This window comes from Opisthorchis viverrini (assembly GCF_000715545.1).
Source record: "Opisthorchis viverrini unplaced genomic scaffold opera_v5_78, whole genome shotgun sequence".
NCBI lineage: Eukaryota > Metazoa > Platyhelminthes > Trematoda > Opisthorchiida > Opisthorchiidae > Opisthorchis > Opisthorchis viverrini.
This window is the reverse complement of record NW_008751734.1, coordinates 230,499-251,475: the sequence shown is the minus strand read 5'-3', so window position 1 is coordinate 251,475 and position 20,977 is coordinate 230,499. Positions and strand designations below refer to the sequence as shown.

Below are 20,977 nucleotides of genomic sequence, written 5' to 3'. Positions count from 1 at the left end.
AATCATCGGTGAACGAAACTGTGGCAGCTACAACCAGTGTACGACCAGTACGCGGTTCTTACAACTGACAATGATGATGATGATGATGATGATGATGATGATGATGATGATGATGATGATGATTTTCGCCCCAATAAGTCACATGCGAATGTTAGAATAACACATTCTCCAAGATTTTCACTTCAGCCCAACCTCTCGAATCAAGTGGACCAGTTCAACGTAGCTGTCTAGGTGCCCGTAGGGAAGCTTCTTCGTAGCACGTAATTCATCAAACAGGACGAGACATCTAGAGGAACATTTGGCCGACTGGCTTTAGAAAACATGTGACTTTCTAGTCAGCCAACGTTTACAAGGGGGCTATTAATTATCGCAAGACAGGAATACTTGAAAAAATGGCCTAAAAATACTTTCATTTTACTCGATAATAATACTCGTATGTGGTGGTCATTATAAACACCATTTACCTGCTGACCCGAAAATGCACAACAAAAAACATAGGCCAAGAAATAAGTAATTTAAAAAACTTACAAGATCCACTCAACCCTGCTCTAACGCATCTTCCAAATGCGCTGATTTTGCGAGGCGTTTTTCCGGTTTTACAAGTAACTTATAAAGAACACCAATAGAAAGAAAAACTGACTCGGGACGACACTCTGTCAATGTTGCAGCGTTTGCCTACAAGATTCACAATCGTCAGTGGCAGTCTAAAGCCAGTTTGCACATGATTTCGGCACGATCTCTACAAGATTGTCAAAGGAGCTGTTTAAATCATTATTAGAAGGGACTAACTCATGCCCGTAGGTGCTCTTGGGTACACTTTGCAAAATGCATCATTCTATGTTGTACCACTTCGGCAATGAATCAGCAAGCGCTTGAGAAAAACATACTGAGCTTCACTCATGCTACCATAGGACAGGTGATTAAGGGTAACCAAATATTGGGTACAGAATGAATTGATGAAATAACGCATTTCTCAAGTGGCAATTTATTAGCTCAAATTCTGCACCTACTAGAGTTGTTAAATGCGAGGATTTAGTGAGATGAAACCATCAAATTTCTTCCTGGTTAAGTTTACCTGACATAAATCACTAGTTGAGATTTTCACTGAAAGTTATAAACTGAGGACCACTATTGTCCACCTTGTTTTAATGACGTAAACTTTAGGATAGTATTGCTGTAGGCGATAGTATAGAATTCTCTCAAAAATTTCTGTAAAGCTGGAGAGAAGAGTGCCTTTATAGCGCAGACTTTGTTCAAAACTACCAGGAAAATATTCTGAAGTTTTCATGGTCAGTTTTCATAAAACCTCACAATGCCGGAGAAAAACAACAAGGGTCCACGTAGTTTTATATTTAGATTTACTTGTCAGATAGCAAATAAGACTAAATTTCCAATGATTGATCATGTTAGACTGACGACCATCGATAGAAAAATCTTCGAGGTCTACGCACACACACATCGACGTCTGTCTGAGTTTGAAAGTGGCGCCGACTTTCCAATCATTTGTGACCTTAGGTAAAATCCTCTGATCTAACGTCATCCTTCTGGTATCTCACGTACTTCACTACTAGAGCAAAGTTGTTTGACCGGGAAAACTAGTCTAAACTTAACTCCAAGTCGCTGTTCATTTCAACTTTGAATGGAAACGTCGCTCGTGGACAACAATTCAAAATTTCCTTCCGAAAACTAAACTCATCATCGAAGAAATCGCCTTCTGAAGGGCTAACAAAATAAAGAGTATTTTTGGGGGGGTTGGGAGTCTGACATAAGGGAAGTAGTCCATCTTCTTGCCTGTTACATATCCCCAGCTCTTCGGACAGAATGCAAGAATACGTTGGTATCTAACAAAGATTTTTAAAAATACTTTTCACTGGTAATTGATCAGGCGGCTGTTGAGCAGCTCCCTGAGCTTGGCAACCAACTCGGGATTGAGTCCTTCACCGAAACCTCTTAGCTGCTAGGTGCTCTGCCAGTCCACCTTGGTTCATTCATCGTTTCTTCATGGTTTCTTCCCAGACAAATGTGCCACCGAGAAACCTTAACTGAATTACAGCTTGACAACTCAGAAAGTAAGCAACAGGTAATTGGACAGTAGTACGAGTTGTATGCTCATTGCTAAAGCTACACAAGTGATATCCGAAACGTGTGACTATGGACAAGATACCTATCCGGCAAAACCCCAAAACTGTAAACAAAAAGTTGCCCAGTGGGTTTCAGGCGTGCGTCACGCTACCTGAGTGGGAAGTCCTGACTGGAGGGTCAGTCGATTGCCACAACCAGGACAGTCACTGGATAAGTCGGGCATACCAATCACACTGCTCAAGTGTGAACACGTTCGCCTGTTCAGACGTGAAAATTCAGATGCGTCCGAATTACGTTGGTCTAGTAGGGGTTACACGCTCGCCTCGCATGTCCGATGTCCGGGGTTCAAATCCTGTCACGTGCCTGATAAGCTCTAATCGGAGTTAAACTCGGGTTCAGTGCTTCCCTTTGGTGTGGACTCACCGGAATAATTACGCCAGAACAGGATTTCGACCGTTCAAACGAGAGTGGTGTGACTATCAACAGTGTTTGTCACCAGAAGTAATAATCATTTGCGTTCAAAGCCGATAGATCCGCTTACGACGTTAAATAAAACTGGCACGAAAGCTACTTTGACGCCTTCAAACATTCTGTACTTTCTGCTCTCTAGTAAATCACTCCTAGATCTGTTGATCTGAGCTCTACTGCCAAATGACAACTGACGTTTTACTTCATAAAAAAGTGCACTTAAGTGTATATCATGTAAGGAATCCCTTGTTCTCAATCTGGTAAACACGAACCGAAACTGCTGACATCATTCGACACAACTTTTGCTTGCAAGGAATCACTTCCATAGTCTAAGAATACGTAGCTGTCTGTTTCCAGTTAAAACAGACAGGCTGTTTTACGTTGCGAGAGCAGTTTTATTTGGGCCAAACCAGATGCAGTACTGCTACGTTATGATCAAATGAATGAGGGGAAACTGACGTGCGATGAACTGGTGACGATTGACTGATCATCCGTGAGTGCGCACGAGTGTTGACTGTACATGAGTACATATGCAAGCGCTGTACCCAACTCTCAGTCACTAAGTTTCCCTGTCACATACCACGTAAACTCCCTCTTTCTTTTAAGGTTTCACTAGGTCCAGCTGCCCCAGTGAGTGCCACTAGTGCGACTGTTTTCCCAAATTTGAAGCGTCCCTCTCATGACAATGCTGGTCAGCACTGATTTATTCTGCTTCTCCTGCATAAACCATTTAGTGATTCACGCTAAAGCACTTCAAACACTGTGAAACCTCCCGCGGTTCGTCAGTGACTACTGCTACTGTCCTATTCGCTTTTTCACGCTTGAATCAACCTCACAGCAAAGCGAAGTGGTTTCCAGTTGGAAAGGGCCCAAAGGAACGCTGCGAACAGGACAATCGTATGGTGATTTTTTTAATAAAATATTTAGTTTTTCGGTGACTTTGGCAAAAGTTTTTCTAGGTGGGTTTTGTTTCACACGTATCTCAAGATATATTATCTCCTTCCACATTTTGATCAATCTTTTTATCCTCTCCCCGATTACGAGATTTTGCGAAATGACCATGTTGCATGTACTAGGTTGTATTATATATATTATATATTGTTATATTATACGATACTTCCATATTATACACACACTATTTCATCGTATTAATTTTACACATTATATTTTATAAAAATATATTGTATCATTTAATTTTATGATATTATGATATCAATATGTTAATATCATATTATTATAATATATTATATACTACAGACATCATTATGTTATACATTATTATTAGTAGCATCTTTAGTGTATGTAATTCATATTATAATGTATTGAATTTGTAACACGGTGCTGCTGAATGCCACTTTTCCTCAAAAAACAACACTTGGACTTGTAGTTTGCTGTTTCCCATTTCACACTACCAACTTGTTCTATTCTGAGGATTTTAACAGTGAAGCAGTCCAGCATTTCAGAAAAACACCAGAACCGCTCATTTCCAAACATTTTACAGATCTCCTTGCTTTCGCTTTTTTGCTTAAATAAGTGGCACGACAAAGGCCATTATGTTTTGGTTACAGCGTTCTTTTTTTCGAACACCGGGAATGCTCGTAGCCCATCCCATTAAATCCACCTTTTTTCAGAAATGACGTTGACTATGAGGCACATTATTTGATTGACGCATCTGTTTGCTTGTTAAAAATACGTCCAACTGGAGAGCTGTTAGCAAGTCAAGCGAAATCGCTTAATCCCAAGCAAGTTCCGTTGATTGACCATTAGTTTCAAACTGCAAGTTGCTCGCGCTGTATGACAGGACCCATTCAAATACTTGCTTTCTCCCTACTTGGAAATCATTCCAGCGTGGAATGTAGGACTTGAGGAGACTGTCTTATTCATCCGCTTGGATGAGCATTTTTGCTAGTCTGGTTTCTCCCCATCGACCAGGCAACCTATATTTGGACTAAAGAAGAACGCAGAATATAGTGGTGTAAAATGAATCACAAGTAACGGTGATTGCTCAACAGTCTTTCTGTGATGAATATTAAATCTAAAATGCCTAAATACCTAAAACTATTATGAAGCACATAAAATATCATGGCTGGATTTACCTGTGTGGCCTCTCAGTACAAGCTAGATACCGAGGAATAGTCTCTTTCGCATACCCAAATTGTCGGTGAAGTTCATCACCCGGTTGGCTGAGCGTGTTTCACCCGAGTAATAAACCGATTGTTATCCATTTTGCTTGACTTGTGAAGTGTGAGGCTATCAAAAGTTGCTTACGGAGATGAAAGCACAATACCCGGCGTCTTTGGTTAAAAGGAGTCAACTTTGTGGTCTTTTTGGACAACTGTTTTCCCGAAACAAATGTTCAAAATCAAGGAGAACACTTCTAAACATAAAATACACCATGTTGCACCAGGCAACACGAGTCATATAGTCGGATGCCTAAACGTGATGCCGGTTAATCAAGATAGAGAACTAACCTTTAATTCACGAATAATATTGCAAAGATATCGGGTCGAGTTGGAATAAGAGGAAGCTAACGTCAATCTAGGATAATAGGGCTCCATCAAGGAGCTAACTTCCGGTGTCACAAGCCAACAAATCAACTGAAAGAGAGCAAAACCGCCGGACACTTTGATTTCGAAACCCTCCTGAACCACTGCGCGAAAAAGAACGTCAACCACGTTGATCCGCATTTGTTTGTGATTTTTACGAAAACTGTTTTCGAGTATCTGGTTGGTAGTTTATAATTTTAAAAGATCATTTTCATCGATGTTTTGACACAATTTTCAGCTTAAAGCGGAGGTGACCAATAATTAGTACGCAATGCCGAGCGTCATTGGACGAGTTTACTTGACACACCAGGTGGGAACGCGGCGGAACATGATTCGTGCTTAAAAGAAAAGAACCAAAAATCTAAATCGTCAAGATTCGCGGCTCCAGATTTTTGGAGCTATATTTTCCAATCTCACTAAAACTTTCTAATAAAAGAATGAGACAAAAACTCTGCAGAATAATGCGTAATTAATTGCGATATTATAAAAAGGCCCCCGCTTGAACAAAAGGATGAATTTTGCATGTTGCCATTACCCTACAATAAAATCCTAACATTTCATGCTATATATTCTCGGCCTTTTGTAATTTTCTTGTAATGTTTTTATCCGCCTCTATGTTCCCAAGTTTTTTTATTACTTACGTTGAGCTCGTAACAGATTGGCATATACAGGTTCTTGTTCTGACCGCGGCGCTAAACGTGAAAGTCAAATGTGAACACCAGCAACATCGTTGTTCCATTGTGAGTAAAACAAATCTCCACCTGGAGCGAAGCGTCTCATGACACATTAAACAACAAACTCACCAACTGAATCAGTCAAACAAGGCATTTTTTTAATCCTGTATGCAATATTTTTCCTTAGAGTTGCGCCATAAAATTCGATAGTTAATCATCTGCTGTGTTGGGCTATGTTCTCAGTCATTTACCGCAGACCGTTTATTTTATGATTTCGTAAATATTGACGACACCGACTATTGGAACAGATTCGGTAGAGCATAGTCTGAATAACTACTTTTGAGTCGTGGAGTGTGGTTCAAAAGAACGTAACCAGGAGCAAAATAAGAGATGCAAATTTTTGCACGTATTTTTTGTCACGCAGATGAGGCCTGTTGCAGTTTCGATGGGATCACTTTAGGACCAATAATATCCAATTTGCGTGAATTTCACGCAGATAAGCAGAACAGAATGATGATTCAGACTGCTGAAGTTTACATTTGGACTGGTACGTAGATTCAAAATTAGAGGACAGCTTTAATGGCTTGTCTCTTACTGAAACATAGGCGGTACCTGCACCCGCTGACACTGATTATTTATGCTATAGGCACTTCAAGGTCACAAATCATCCTCATGGATGAAGGGGAATTTTGAACTAATGTCTAATAAGATATGCTAACAAAGTAAATAGTCGGGCGAACAAAGACTTCTAGCTATAGACTAGTGTTCCAGAAAGATTCTGGTAAGTCAAAACTGCAGGCGAAAGAAAATATAGGCTAGTTACTGTTATTCTGAGTGCACATTCAGACATGGTCTGTTCGTCGAATTTGGACAACATCCGGTGACCAATGGAATTGAATATGAGTAAGCGAATGTTTAGTAGGTTACCGGTGCGCCAAGTAAATTAACCCTAGTTCTGCAACAGCAATCCCTCAGTGCATGACTAATAAAATACCAGTTTGCCTGTTGTGAGACTGCTAACTACCACTACATTGATTGGCTTTGTTTGAGCGCGGGGATCGAAAATTCAGTTAGCGACAGTTCAAGGTCACAGAAGAAGTGTTCATAACGTTTTCAAAAAGGATACTACCCACAAGGTTGCTGAAAACTCTTTGACAGCCCACGACTGGTTTTGCCCTTCTTGGGGCTCATCAGGTAGGCGCAGTCCCCGAGATTCCGTCAGCCTTATGATCTAAATCAAGAACATTCTCCGAAATTATGCTTTTTGAGTGAAACACGGAAGTGTTTACCAGTGGAAGAAAACACATTTAGAGGGATGCTGAAACATGTGATGTGTTTGTTACAACAAAAAGTAAATGACGGAAAGTTTTTGTGAAAACATTCCCTGAATCACGAGAAGTTTTCTGAGAAACGCAAGTAAACAGACAACGAATAAGTTGAACAAAATGCCTTCACTTGGGGGTTGGAAATAGTTTAAACTTGTCGCAACCTCACCCATCAGACGGATGAACTTAAAAAAACTCCTTTTCACTGATTAGAATGCACGTTGTCGAAAAGATTTCATATGCTATAAAATTACGCGCAGAAACAGGTGGTTTTTGGTGATGAGACCTTATCATCCAGGAATTTTTGTACCATGTGGAAATTAACGATATAGTTTATAAGGACTGGCCACACTGAAGAATTTTCCATAGTTTCATTTCTGTGATAAAAAGCAGATTACGGTTAAACTGCAAAGAAACCACGGTTCAGTTTCAATTCTGGAAGCCCAAATGTTGTTTCTAGTTTTTGGTGGTAGAAAAAGTACAAGTCCAATAACTCCCCAACTGACAATGAATCGTCAGGATGTACCGCCCTCGGACACAGACAAAAGTACAAACACAATGGCTATAATATGGCTGAAAAAGGCCAGTTGATGGACTTAGGAGACGAATATCAGATAAGGGTTAAAATCGGGACAGGAAAAGATATTCAAAAACATTATCAATTGGTGATTAGAAATTAAATGTGACGAATAGCATGAAATTTGCTACTGTTTGTCAGGGATCCTCAGAATGGTGTTTATTGCTCCGCAGCGGGTAGCGCAATGTTTTTTTATCTGAGTTCTACGCACACAAGGTCAAAATCGATTTTAAATTCAGTGCATACGTTGAACGTTTGAAGTTTCTGAGGCTCCAGAATTGGAGTAAATAGTCGAAAGTTTGTGATCTTAATTGCGCGACACATATTTCGTGAAAAACTTCATCACTCTTCAAAATTAAACAACACGTCACCGAAAGTTGAAAAAGACGATTGTACTATAAATGGGCTTGCTAACACTCACTCTTTCGCATGCCATGATTTTGCGATTATTCTTCAATTTTACAAGCTCCGCTCTGTTGTTCATCCCTCGGTGCACCACTAGAGTGTTCTGCCACTCAAACGTGACAAAAGGCCAACCCATTTAATTTTAAAGAAAATTCAGCGTTGAACTACCGTCAGATATAAATAGGTGGATGAACAAGTTGGCCTGACGTGCTACCCGTGCGTGAATATATGCAAGAGCAGTTTTATTGAAAAATTTGTCATTTCCACAGATGTTGGTAGGACTGTTCTTACTCCAAAGCGGTAAAGTCAAATTTTGATTTGGCTAAATTGTCACATTGAAGATTCCTGAATAATGAGCATCAATGATGATTCGAAAGTTGTAAATTCTGTTTTAAATCACCAATTCTTGAAATATGGAGGCAAAAATGCGAGTCATGTTGTTGCATGCGGTTTGGGTAGATTTATCTGACGGAGCTGAATTTTATTACCACACACATGTTGAATAACGTCTGTTGAACCTTAGGTTTTCCAAAAATAGGGATTCTCCCTGAACTTTATTCACATTGCAAGGTGTACGTGAGCCATGGTATGCCTTGTTGGTTCCTTTTTCCAGGTAGTTCCTCCCGGAAGGGCCCTCATTAAAATAAATGGCGGCAAGCCTCCGACAAGCCATAGATACACAAAAATTAGAGAAATATTCTAAAATAATTCTGATCATTCACTTTATTCTCCCGATGCGAAATCACGTCTGCGAGAAACTGAGTTTACGAGGACAGCCAATCAGGTTAAGCCAATCAGATGGGCCGATATAAAGTAGGTCTGCACCTTGTTTGACAAGATCATTTCCAATTGTGACCAACAGCACTCGTTTAGATTGTGATATTGCTGGAATCAAGCTGTGATATAATCGATCAGCTAAGACGTCCTTTCGGTGCCTAGCTATCATGCCACCGGAAAGGAACACGATGTATGGGATTCTACCAGGTTGTCAAGGCCTAGATATGAAAAGTTAAAGTAAATATACAAGATGGATAAACTCAACTCCTTTAATTTTCTAACCACTGCAAAAAAGTATCTCAAACATCGGTTAGTTAAAGCAAAACTCGTATCAGTCGAGTTGTCATTGTGCGCGCTTACCGTTCACATCGACCTGCGCAATCATGTGTTTTAATTCCATCTGTGAAACTTCATGCCCCAAGTAGGCCAGTGCTGTCTCCAATTCGTCGCAAGAAATAGAACCATCTCCGTTCCTGTCGAAAAAGTGAAATGTCCAACGAATGTCTGAAATGCGGAAAATATGCGGCACTCATTTCCGGTGTTGTTGGACTGTCTGACGTCAACTGAGTATGTACGATGACGAAGCGCACAAGTCGAGCTATTGTGGATCTCCTCACAGTATGTACGATGATGAAGCACACAAGTCGAGCTATTGTGGATCTCCTCACGTGACATCGTTGAATTTTATGATGCGTGCAGAGTTCCCATTACAGACGATGACCAGATAATAGGTTTACTCAGACTGAGTGTTAATAGTAGTGTATTCGATATTTAACATTTTCTGTGCCTCTCAGCGAGGACTGTATATGATCTCTTTATAATAACTACCTCGTAAATGCAAGTGTCCTTCCATCAAAGTACACATGAGGTACACGTAACGACTAGCTATATAAAAATAAAACCCAACACTTTAATGCAGAGAAATATGGCAGACAATAGACCCTGTAAACGGTCGACAATACAGGAAGTTATGATCTACTCGACCCATAGCTACTCAGCTAGAAGTTGTACGTTTTGTCGTTCTCCTCTCTTCAATTCACATACTGCTTAGTAATAATCAGAAGCAAACGATCTCTGAAAGCGTTTGGTTAGCAAACGGTTTGTCATCGACTTTAACACGTTTGACTGCTTTCAAAAAGCAGACAAGTAGTTAGTCATTCACATTCACTATTTCGATGGAGAGAGAATGCGAGATGCTTTGACCCGCGTTAGTCTTGACAACTTTTGTCGATTAATCATCATAAACCATCGTGTTTGGTTACATGTTTCGAAAAGCGCATCGTTTAGGGGAGTGTCATTGAACCGCAACCCGGGAGACTTGTAGTTACGTAGCCAGAAAAGAAAATTTAGCTTCGCGTCAAGTGCGATGACCGGACCAGTACAGGCACAAAACTGGAAATAATCAACTATTCGATTCCTAAAGAAACCACAGTCTCACTCATAAAGAAAACGAATATCTTCGCATAGTTGGGAACTGCATGCGAGCGTGCTTCGGGCCAATAGATTTGGAGGCATTCCAATCCCTGCAATTCGCACCAACAATGAAGCTTATGTGAACATAAAGTGCCCTTCCGGGATCCATTAAAACATTTTCCAGTGAAGTCCTTTAGACGAAAAATGCCGAAAGGGATAATTCTCTATAAATGGCACCCTAATAACAAGGTGCTTTGATGCGTTGTCCAATCCTCCATATCTTATTTTATTTCGCGAACTGTTCCGTCAGATTTTCTAAAGTGTCTTGACAGAATTGCTTACGGAGGTCATTATCAGGCTACCATGTTCTGACAGATGTACAGCAGCATTTTTGGGCTGGCTTTTGGCAACAAACACTCTGTAAAACACCCCATCTTACTCTCGAGCGCTTCAATTCCCTTTTGCGGAGGCATCCTGCAGATGAGTAGTCCAAATTCCAATGCTTGTAATTTATTTCAAATAAAAAGGACTTTATATACACGTGCTAGTTTTTTAAGGGGTTGTAGCAATTCACCAACGACAAGGAGCATATCTAATTCAAATCCAGAATCCGTGACTGATGGCTTCACTAATTCTTAGATAAAGATTAGCTCAAGTTCTTTCAGTTGTTGTAGAAATGGTTGCCATATCTATCAAACAGTGTTCAGCGCAAAGGCTACGTTAACCAAGTAACCCATGCTGGAACATTCAATGAAAGCACTGGTTTACCAAGAAAAACGTCCAGACATTTCGTCCAGGGTTTTCGGTCAAATCTGAACCCAGCAAGTGAAGCGCAAGAAGTATACGCCCAGTTCGGACGTGGTTCACAGTATTTGCATACGGTATGTAATGATCCAGCGGCCTAGGACACTTTGCTCAGTGAGGTGGAATTTATCTGCTGTTTCCTGCACACAAGAAACGAGTTAGTTCTGTGTCACGCAAGAAATAGTTGTCACCGTCTACTTTAGCATACATGTTGGAAGCAAAACATGGACCCAGTCTTTTATGTTCTACTTTTGTTGACAACGTGTATAAATATCAGTTTATTCTGGTATAGTAGTATGATAGTATTAAGCGACCACACAACGAATTCATTTTGCTCCCGTGATTTGCTACCCATAGAACCTGTCGGTTTCGAGGTGTTCCTTCATTAATGGAACGGAAGCTATCCAAACAGGCAAAATTAGTTGCAAATTCATCTCGCCAGGACGAAAAATCTTCGATTGTGTATCGTTAAATTAATCTCGCTTTTCGAGAGGCGTATTGCTTAAAGAAACTAAAAATGTTTATCAACCTTTTTCGAAGCAGTCTCAAAAGCCTCTTTTCTGCAGCTGGATCGACTTATAAAAAAGGCACTATCATGGTTTTTATCAGAAATGCTCCCGGAGTCTGAGGAAAAGACTATCGCATACATTTTACCTTGATGATAATTTGTCATTTTCGCAAAGTTTTCCTGATGACAATCAGACTTCAAGCTAGTACTTCAATGACCCAGACCACAGTTTCACTTTAGTTCAAGTAGCATGCCGAACATTTTATCACGTGCGTGTGAACTGATACTGTCCCCACACCTATGACGAAAGTGCTAATTTTTACCCTGGGTACATTCGTTGTGAACAGCGCTCACAATGATACATTCTAATCTCCGTGTTGCCCAAAAATCTATACCCTCGCTAGATTTATGGGCACACAGCAAGTCCTTTTGAGGTCGCATCTGACATGGTTTCCGGTGAGATAAATCTGCATTGAAGAACTGAAATTTACGATACGATTCATCCTCTCAAACGAGAAATGCTGAAAAGTTCGAACACGTTTCCGCTCTCTCGACAGATGACTAGTTTCGCAAGTGCGTAAGTCATTAAAAATACTCTCTACTTGACAAAACTTAGCTTGTTTCCTCCTGAGTAAACGCCTGTACTGTGTTTTCTTCTGTTAGGACGTGTTTGAAAAGAAAGGTTCCAACATGTAACATAGATTTTTGTCAAACGTCCTGTTGTATCGTGGGTGGCCGTCTATTGGGTTAGGCCTGCACTGAGCCTGCCAGACTACGCGATAAGGAGAGAACAGAGAACCGGGGACACGGCTGTATTGCCGGGACAAAACATACAGAGCGTCTGCCTAAGTATAAAGGAGGACTAAACGGCCGCCTGTTCGTTCCGTACAGCCAATAGCGGTGTTCTGGTCATGAACACTCTCAGTCCCACTCCACTGGTCTCATGTCGCTAAGCCGTGTTTGGTGGGCTCCACCAACGCACCTGCTTTCTGGAGGTGCCGTACCGATGGTGCACCACTCTCTGCACATGTACTTTTTCCATGTCTGGGTGCGTCCTGACACATTCGTCCACCGTTTTAGAGGTTTAGAGCCTTTGGAAGCTCTTTAAGTTTGCCGAACGTGCTAAGTAGGGATGAGAAGTCAGTTGCATCCGTTACTCCAAAATGTTGCACAAATATTTGTCAGCCTAAATGTTGGTGAATCTTGCTGCATTGAATCAGATTAAACCTCACTGTGGAAGTGTGCAATTACGGTCCACTGGGGCGGACAGATAACAAAAAATTGTATAATTATTCCATCACCGCACAGTAAACTGGCGTGACCGTTTTAAAGTTGTCAGATGTAATTGGTGAGTTCCTGTTTTGCTTTTTACAGCTAGTAAATAAGGTTTGTTTTAACAACCATCTCAGGCAAGAGATTAGTCATGGGAATGGTGCACGTTTTTAAATCAACTTTGGTGGATCGCTGGAATGCAGACTGATCCGAACGGACAAACAAATAGAATCGGTGTTAGTCGAACGTCAAAAGCAGGTGCTTCCACGATAGATCCAAAGAAGACAGTCAAAGGGAGGTGATTTGTAATGCTTACTACTTATAAGGTTGCTGAAAACTCTTCGACAGCGCAAGACTGGTTTCGCCCTTCTTGGGGCTCATCAGGTAGGTGCAGTCTCCGAGTTTCCATCAACCTCATGTTCTAATTGAACCCAAATTGGACTGATTTCGACAAATAAACTCATTTGCAAATCAATCTGGTTTTCACGGGAAACTCAACTGAGTCCCTTGTCTATGATTTGTCAATGAATGTATTTGTCAGAGGTACTTTATCTTGGATGTTGGTCGGGCAAAAGCGAGCCAGCCAATGATTAGCCACAATGATGTAGGCAGATAACCAGGCCCTGTTTCTTTCATGTGGCGGTTGCTTTTTTATGGTTATCCTACATCCTCTGTAAATTGTCAATGAGCAACACGTTTTCTTATTGAACTTTATGGTCGCGGTTAACCAATCGGTGATTTGTGGGCCAATCGATACATATAGATCAGTGAGCGGATGAAAGTTAGTGTAGCACATGGTGTTGGATTCAGCAAGTGCATGCAGTATCAGAAGGGATCCTCGATAGCACTGACAAACTTACAAATTGGGCGGAAAAAAGCTTCAGAGTTGTCAGGTCCAACAGGCTGGGATGTAGCTCCTTGGTTGTTCTCAGAGCTCCGTTTTCGAAAGGTTTTATGCCACAATCGCGGCCACTGCGGCTGGCATACTGATAGGAACCATTTTGAATAAGACCATGTATGTGGATATGAGCGAACAGATATGGAACACGTAGAATGAACAATGCCGTGTGCTGGCCTCTTAGGCGAATCAACCCTTTAACGTTTGGTTGAGCAACTGAAAACCTTTGCCTATGGCGGAAAAAAGCTTCAGAGTTGTCAGGTCGATAGGTGTGTCCCTTGGCAGAAGGACGATGAAAGTGCCAAAAACTTGCCAGAATCAGTTAAACTGCAAACATTGGACGAATATTCACTACATATTGGACTACATTAGATTCCTCAAGAGTATGCATCGATTTTCCTTCACTTTTCTCCACAGAACGAAAGATTTTGCATTCAAGAAAAATGTGCAAATATCCCACAACAATTTCAGTATTACTGCGTCTTTTCGGATAGAGTTCCACTCAAAAGGAAAGTTATTGAGGCCCCACAGGCAGGGGTGTAACATGTCAGCTTCTAGGAAGTCGGTCTCAAGCGGAACAACTCCCATTTACGCGCACCACTGAGAGTTGTATATGTCAAAAAATTTAGTATTTCTAGCATTTAGTTAATTTTGGACACGAAATTTATCCCTTAATTGAGGAGGACTTTAAAAATTCACCAAAATGGATGTTTTTTCCAACGAATCATATTGTTACTCACTTAAATTAAAGCGTAATATGACTGCACTACTTACTCTTTTCGCATGGGACCTACCGCTTCTGGACTTTGGAACATCAGAATTTTAAAAAAACGATTGCCGCGAATATGAAGTGATCTGCTGAGTGAACACAGCTTTGGCATTGCAGATGAACTCTTGTAACATCAGGTAAGAAAGCTTCTGTTTATGCCGTTACGAGTAATGTGGCTGCAATTACCCGTAATCGTTCTTCAGAGCCTGACAAAAATAGTATCATCCTGTGCGTCATTCGCACTTTTTTCTTAAACTTCTGTTTGAACAAAACGAAAAAGGTGCTGCTGTTTTCCGAGCGGCTGAATTAAATTTATCTTGATGAGCAGAACATGGTGATTTTCTGTACATCTGTGCAAAATCAACTCGTTCCCCTTAGTCTTGTTACATTTTACTGGCACACGCAAAATAAGCGCATTTTAAGTGCAACAAAAAAGGAACGATTGGCGGGGATCGAAGCTACGTAAAGAACAGCTGCTGGTGACAGACTCACCATAAGTTGAGAGCAAAAATCCAAATAGATGCATTAATTCTTGGCAGCTGATCACGTAGCAGTTGGATTACATCAGCCAATTAACTCATCTAAGCTACAGTCTGTTAAGTACATTGTCATAAAACGTTCCTTTACTTTGAGGGAAAGCAAGGCATTAACAAACGTAAGAGTCATCTCCGATTCCATCATCCTACGTCTTCTGTAAAAAGTAAGCCAGCAAGTAGATTTGGGATTAGCCTTTGTCGTCCTACTTTCCATCAGCTTATTGCAAGGCTGTGGCAAACTGGTCCACAACTTTGAAGGCTAAAGAACTGAGTGCATCTGGTTCAATGTCACCAGCCATTGCCGAATAAGGCTAGCCACACAATCTCCTCGTTTATGTTAATTTGACCTGCACCACCGTAGCTGCTTGTGTAACTCTCGCTTCAAACCTTTCATCCAGGGATTGTGGCTCCTCGGAAACAGAGCTGCCGACATAGCTTTTGCACTTTAAAATGGTTCATTTGAAACTTTCACCAGAAGCACTTTTTGTAAGCAAGCAGATATACATGCAGGTGAATAGATATGACGTAGATGGTCTGGGCTATACCATATATTAGCTTTTAAGGCACCAACCAATCGACAAGTTAATCGCTGTGTGGTCGGTAAGGCAACCATATGTTAGTTTACTCATTCTCTTGCTGCTGTACAGCGGAATACATCGGACGCATGACTAGGCTACTCGGCCAAAGAATGAAGAAACACAATCCACCCTGGTTAGCTTCTGGAACTAGGAGGACAATAACCAGCTCAGTAGTACAACACCTAGCAGACACCGCGCACAACGTGTACTCATCCAAAGCTTCCGCATTGTTTACGAGGCGCCAGCTAATCAACCCAGATCAGTACAGCAACGCACAATTGCAGTGGCTGAAGCTATCCCCATATGACATCGCAACCCGATCCCTTGTCGGCAAAAACGCTTTGTTCGCGGGTTGTACTCACCATGGTCCAACTCACCTCCCCTCACACTAACACCTTACGTTGAACACAACCACAGCACTAAATGCTGATGACCTGAACCAATTGTTCTTTGATAGGTAGCCAATGTCGTCTCCCAATCAACTTCCTGTTCATGTACACCATACTCATTCAACTATGTTAAATACTGCTCTCTTACTCTTTACAGTTGTACGACTTGAAAAGACCCTGCCGAAAACACGTTCGTCAACCCGCCTGTGTTCTTATTATAAATGGGTGTTTTCGGAACATAAACGTTCTGTCTATTGCGGAATAGGGCTCCCGCGAAGACAACTTGACGTAGGATAATTAAAGTGGAAGTGCGGCTGTCAATCTGTCCAGGTGGGACAAGATAGAAATCGAGTTCAGACGGCAACAGGTTTTTTTTTGCTTGTTTACACTATTCTTCAAAGAATAAAGCATTATTCTTTCGGAAAAAGTTCACACACTCCATCTACCCGTGCTAGATCACCTCTTTAAATCCATAAACTAAGATATGGATAACGCCTGCAAAAGTGTAATGATTCATCACTGCCTATTTGAAGCAGATGTGAAGCAAAAATAATGATAATTCCTCAGGTAAATTTCAGCTTGTGTTATTCACTCTCCTAATGATTTGAACAGGTGCCTAGTGACCAACCTACCCGCCAGTTGTTCTCTCGTCAATATTCCCTTTTGTAAGAGTTCGTAGGCATACGCTTCGCCTTGGTCTGCATTCTCCATTGACTGATGTGTTGATACGATTACCATCTAAACGGTTGGGAGTGGAACATCACATAGTCGAAAGAAGCAGTTTAGCTTTTAACTCGATCTAAATGTGTAGACGTTTATATACAGAAATTTTTCGTGCGTCCGATTATACGCTCGATTCTCATTGGTCAGCAGACGTGTTTTCTATTGGTTGGCTCTAACTGTCAGACCTCGTGCTTGATTTTTGGTTTGAAAGCTGCTCCAAGATTCATAGCATTTCTCAGTCAAAATGGAAGGCTGAGTCAGTCTGATATTCTGAAAGCCCGAATTTCCTTTCTTATAGGGTTGTCAGTGCAAATTCGACATCTGAGGAGTTTTTATTTTTTTACCCAGGTATGAATAAAAAAGTGAGTCGGCTAAAATATTAAGAAGAGCGAAAATAACTAATGAATGGGTCTAATTTTTTGGAAAAAGTCATTTCCACTTAGTTACTAATTTTAGCTCTTTTCTGCGTTTCAGTAACTAGACATGGCATAATCCAGACAAATCACTCATCATATCGCATGCTCAAGTTGAGCTTTCTATAAGACTAAAACTAAACATTGTTAATCTTTGCGTAGGATGTTAAATTAGATGTCAACGTGCTTCAGAATAAGGACACTGAAGTTTTTTACGCCAAAATTTTATCATGTCCTTACACTACCGTACGACATCGTTTTTGGCGTTGAAATCAAACTTGGAGGATGTTAAATTAGATGTCAACGTGTTTCAGAATAAGGACACTGAGGTTTTTACGCCAAAATTTTATCGTATATCTTTATTTCACATGTTCTTACACTACCGTACGGCATCGTTTTTGGCGTTGAAATCAAACGTGGTAATTTGGCGAGCTGTCGGGGTTAGACCTCCGGTTGATCATTCGGATTCTCAAGGGTCAGAAGGAGAGCAAAAATGGTCTAGGGCTTTTTGTAAGAAAACGGCGTGGAGAATTCTCCTAGCATCAAGAAAAAAGGAAGTACTTCCATCGCGGCAAAAGCAACTGTGAGCACTGACGATAGAGCAGAACGAAGCAAACCTTGGTAAACGCAAGCCGCAAGGAATCGTTCACTCAAAATTTTGGAATTTGCCTTTGCTAAGTTTGCAACAATTCAAGGCAATTCAAACATGCTCGTCCCGAGACAACGGAGGCAGAACTGTGAAAGTCAGGGATGTTCTCATTCTATCTTTATGAGTGCTCTTTTTTCCGTTAATGAAAACTGGCTGTACCACGTCAAGTTGTCATCACATTGGGTTATTTTTGGATTGGACAGGAAAATCGATTCATCATGCTACTACTATTTTTTGGGGGGGGGTTGTTGCTTGACAACTAGTTTGATCCAACTATTGGGGGTTTTGTGACAACTAGTTTGATCCAACTATTTTCGTCCAAGTTTAGCAGCTTCGAAATCGGAGTGTTCTGGTAACTCCTGTGGATTGTCTTTGTTAAATTGGTTACTGAAATGATGTTATGAATGTGCGAGCGCAAAAAAGCCATTCCACTGGCCACCTAGTATACGGAGAAGACAGATGGGATGCTTGCCTGATGCGGTTTGCAAATACAGGACGTTTTGCACGAAAGTGGCTAATCGATTAGCGTGTTGGGTAGGTGGCAGTAAAGTCAACGTTTGATAAATTTGATCGAGAGTGAGCAAGACGCACTGTTGTACATAGATCGTGACGATGTGGCAAGTAGCACTTGAGAAACTTTCTGCTAAACACAAAAAACGAGTTGACAACGTGTACTACTGAAGAGATCCATGTCCAACCGATTTCTAAAATATCGGTACACCCGTCATACAGTAAGTTCTGGCTGTAAGTGAAATCCTCAAACAAGTGGTTGTCATACGAATCGCAATCCTTAACAAAAAGGAGGATTTCAGCTTCCTTTCTGATTAGTCGCTATCAGATTTCATTCCGGTTCTCAATAATTTATCTTTTCGGGCGACAACATGCTTTGATTTATTGTCAAAGTTACCCATTCTACTCACGGTGTGATACAACAGTTCTTGAACTTTTGTTCTTGATGGCAAGTCACTCCGCAAGCATACTGGTATTCATTGCTCAGCGCCCTTTCAGCCAGCTTAAACAAGCAATTTTGTCTCCGGAGAGGAGCGACACGCCTCTTAGCTGCCTCATGGGGTTAAATTGACTTATATGCTACTAATTTGGTATTTCTGCTAATTTCGAGATATTTTGATCGACTCCACAGCTGCGCTGTCATTATCGCCTTACCGTGAGCTTAAAAGCAAAGTAATCAATAATCAGCTCGGTCAAACAAATGCGAAATTCGGCCAACTTCGGCAAATTTTCAGCAACCTTATGAGTAGTGCATTACGAATCTAGATGCGAACTTTATTCAGTGGAAGATTCCTGGAGCTGACTGTGGCTCGTATCCTGACAACAATATCGATCAATCGATCCTATAGTAAACGCCCATGCTTCATGTATTTGGTCTCTTGATTCCATCTGAGAAGTCGCCTCCCTCGAGTAGCAAGTCGATAGATTCCATGACTGAAACATGAAGGGTGCTGTATCTTATGTGTGTCATCTAATCAAACGGCGGATCAGCGGCTCGTGACCAACAGGTTAGATACTCACACTACTGGCTTAGCTCGACTTCACTCAACGTATGAAATCCCCTACTGAAAATCAATTTACATCCATTTTTTCACATATACTTATTCGTACGCTATTGCAACTTCCGTATGCGTATCCGCATCTGTCTGAAGTGTGGCAATATTCCAGAATTAGCGCGGCAAGCTGATGACCCACTATCAAAGTGTCGGTGGTTTATGAAACTTAGCAAACCGTGAAGAAAATTGAGAAACTGGGTCCCATTAAAACCGACTTCTGTAAATAGCTCAAGTCATAAATTGCACTTCCGTTTTCTGTTCGTAGAGTTGCATGTACAATGGATGAACTCATGGAAGTTGGTCCGTAAGTCCCATGAACGCTTGATCGATTTGACGATTTAAAATCTCTACAGTAGCTAACTCTTTAATTTGGATTTGTTGTTACTGTTGTTGTCACCTGTCGTCTAATTTGAGCTGCTGTGACCTTTGGATCACACTGTAGGTTAGTCTGGTCGCAGTGGGAAACTTTCAGTTGGGTGTATAACAGGAAGGACAAATGAAAAATTTACAAATCCCACTACCCTATTGGCTCAGGCCTTATCCATCTGTTCTCTGATTCGAAGAAAGCGTGTTGCGGATAACTGAGGGTTTGTAACAAACACTAGACCTCTGTTAGTGGAAAAGAAAATGACCAATGATCAGAACCGTAAAAAATGGTCGTAAGATCCTGGCGAAACGACCCTACACACTATGGAAGACATCCTGACGTGCTGTTTTTCAATTGGGTAACTGTTTTTTGCCCAGAACTTGTTCGTCTACGTCGATCATGTAATCTGGTGTAAGTAATATAGTTTAGACATCGTTAACAAGCCGGATAAAATGTGCACTTCACAAAGAGATTCTCCTCGTTCCTAGCTTTTTAGTTGGGATGAAAACATTTGGGCCATACAGGCAACGTTTTGTTCACTATGGCCAAATAACTGCTGAGAGAATCCCTGCAAGGAACGCGGAAAAGCTGAACGCACATAACAGATATTCAGAAAATCTGTCCCCCATATAAGGGTGCCCCCAAACAGCAACCACTTTTGACATACACTTAGAGTGTTCTATTTGGGGAAGACTAGTCACGCACTTGGCGACGTGCTTATAAAAACTGACCTTTTATCTGCCTAATGAGTTCGGACTGTAAAAATCTTGTTTCCGTAACATTTGAAGCGCATTTTATTTGACGAATTTTTGGTGCAAGTAATATAAGTTAGACATTGTTAACAAGCTGTAGAAAATGTGCATTTCACAAAGAGATTCTCCCCGTTCGTAACTTTTTAGTTGACTTCAAATCAGTTGGGCCATAAGCGCATACAAGCAACATTTTGTTCAATAAGGAAACTGCTCAAAAGGTTGCTGAAAACTGTTCGACAGCCTACGAACGGTTTCGCCCTTCTTGGGGCTCATCAGGTGGGCGGAGTCCCCGAGTTTCTGTCAACCTTATGTTCTACTTGTGTGCAGCACATTCAGTGGTAGAACATCATAAATGAGGGGTCCAGTTGAGTCTCTCGTGAGAGCCAAATTGATTTGCAAATGCGTATATTTCTCGAAAACAGTTCAATTTGGGTTCAAGTAGAACATAAGGTTGACCTGATGAGACCCAAGAAGGGCGAAACCGGTC

The 20,977-nt window shown here is 41.1% G+C and overlaps 2 protein-coding genes across 2 annotated transcripts in view; one reads left to right on the top strand and one right to left on the bottom strand.

Moving 5' to 3' along the window:
- Window positions 1-16,799, bottom strand: part of T265_04609 (hypothetical protein) — a gene marked incomplete at both ends in the record, with an annotated part of 29,933 nt that extends 13,134 nt beyond the window's left edge. The window contains 2 exons of the mRNA XM_009169391.1: window positions 9,215-9,358; window positions 16,654-16,799. Coding sequence (XP_009167655.1) covers window positions 9,215-9,358; window positions 16,654-16,759 — 250 coding nt within the window. The remainder of the gene's footprint in view (window positions 1-9,214; window positions 9,359-16,653) is intronic.
- T265_04608 (hypothetical protein) overlaps window positions 16,574-20,977 on the top strand; it is a gene marked incomplete at both ends in the record, with an annotated part of 8,046 nt that continues 3,642 nt past the window's right edge. The window contains one exon of the mRNA XM_009169390.1: window positions 16,574-16,588. Within this exon, the coding sequence (XP_009167654.1) occupies window positions 16,574-16,588 (15 nt within the window). The remainder of the gene's footprint in view (window positions 16,589-20,977) is intronic.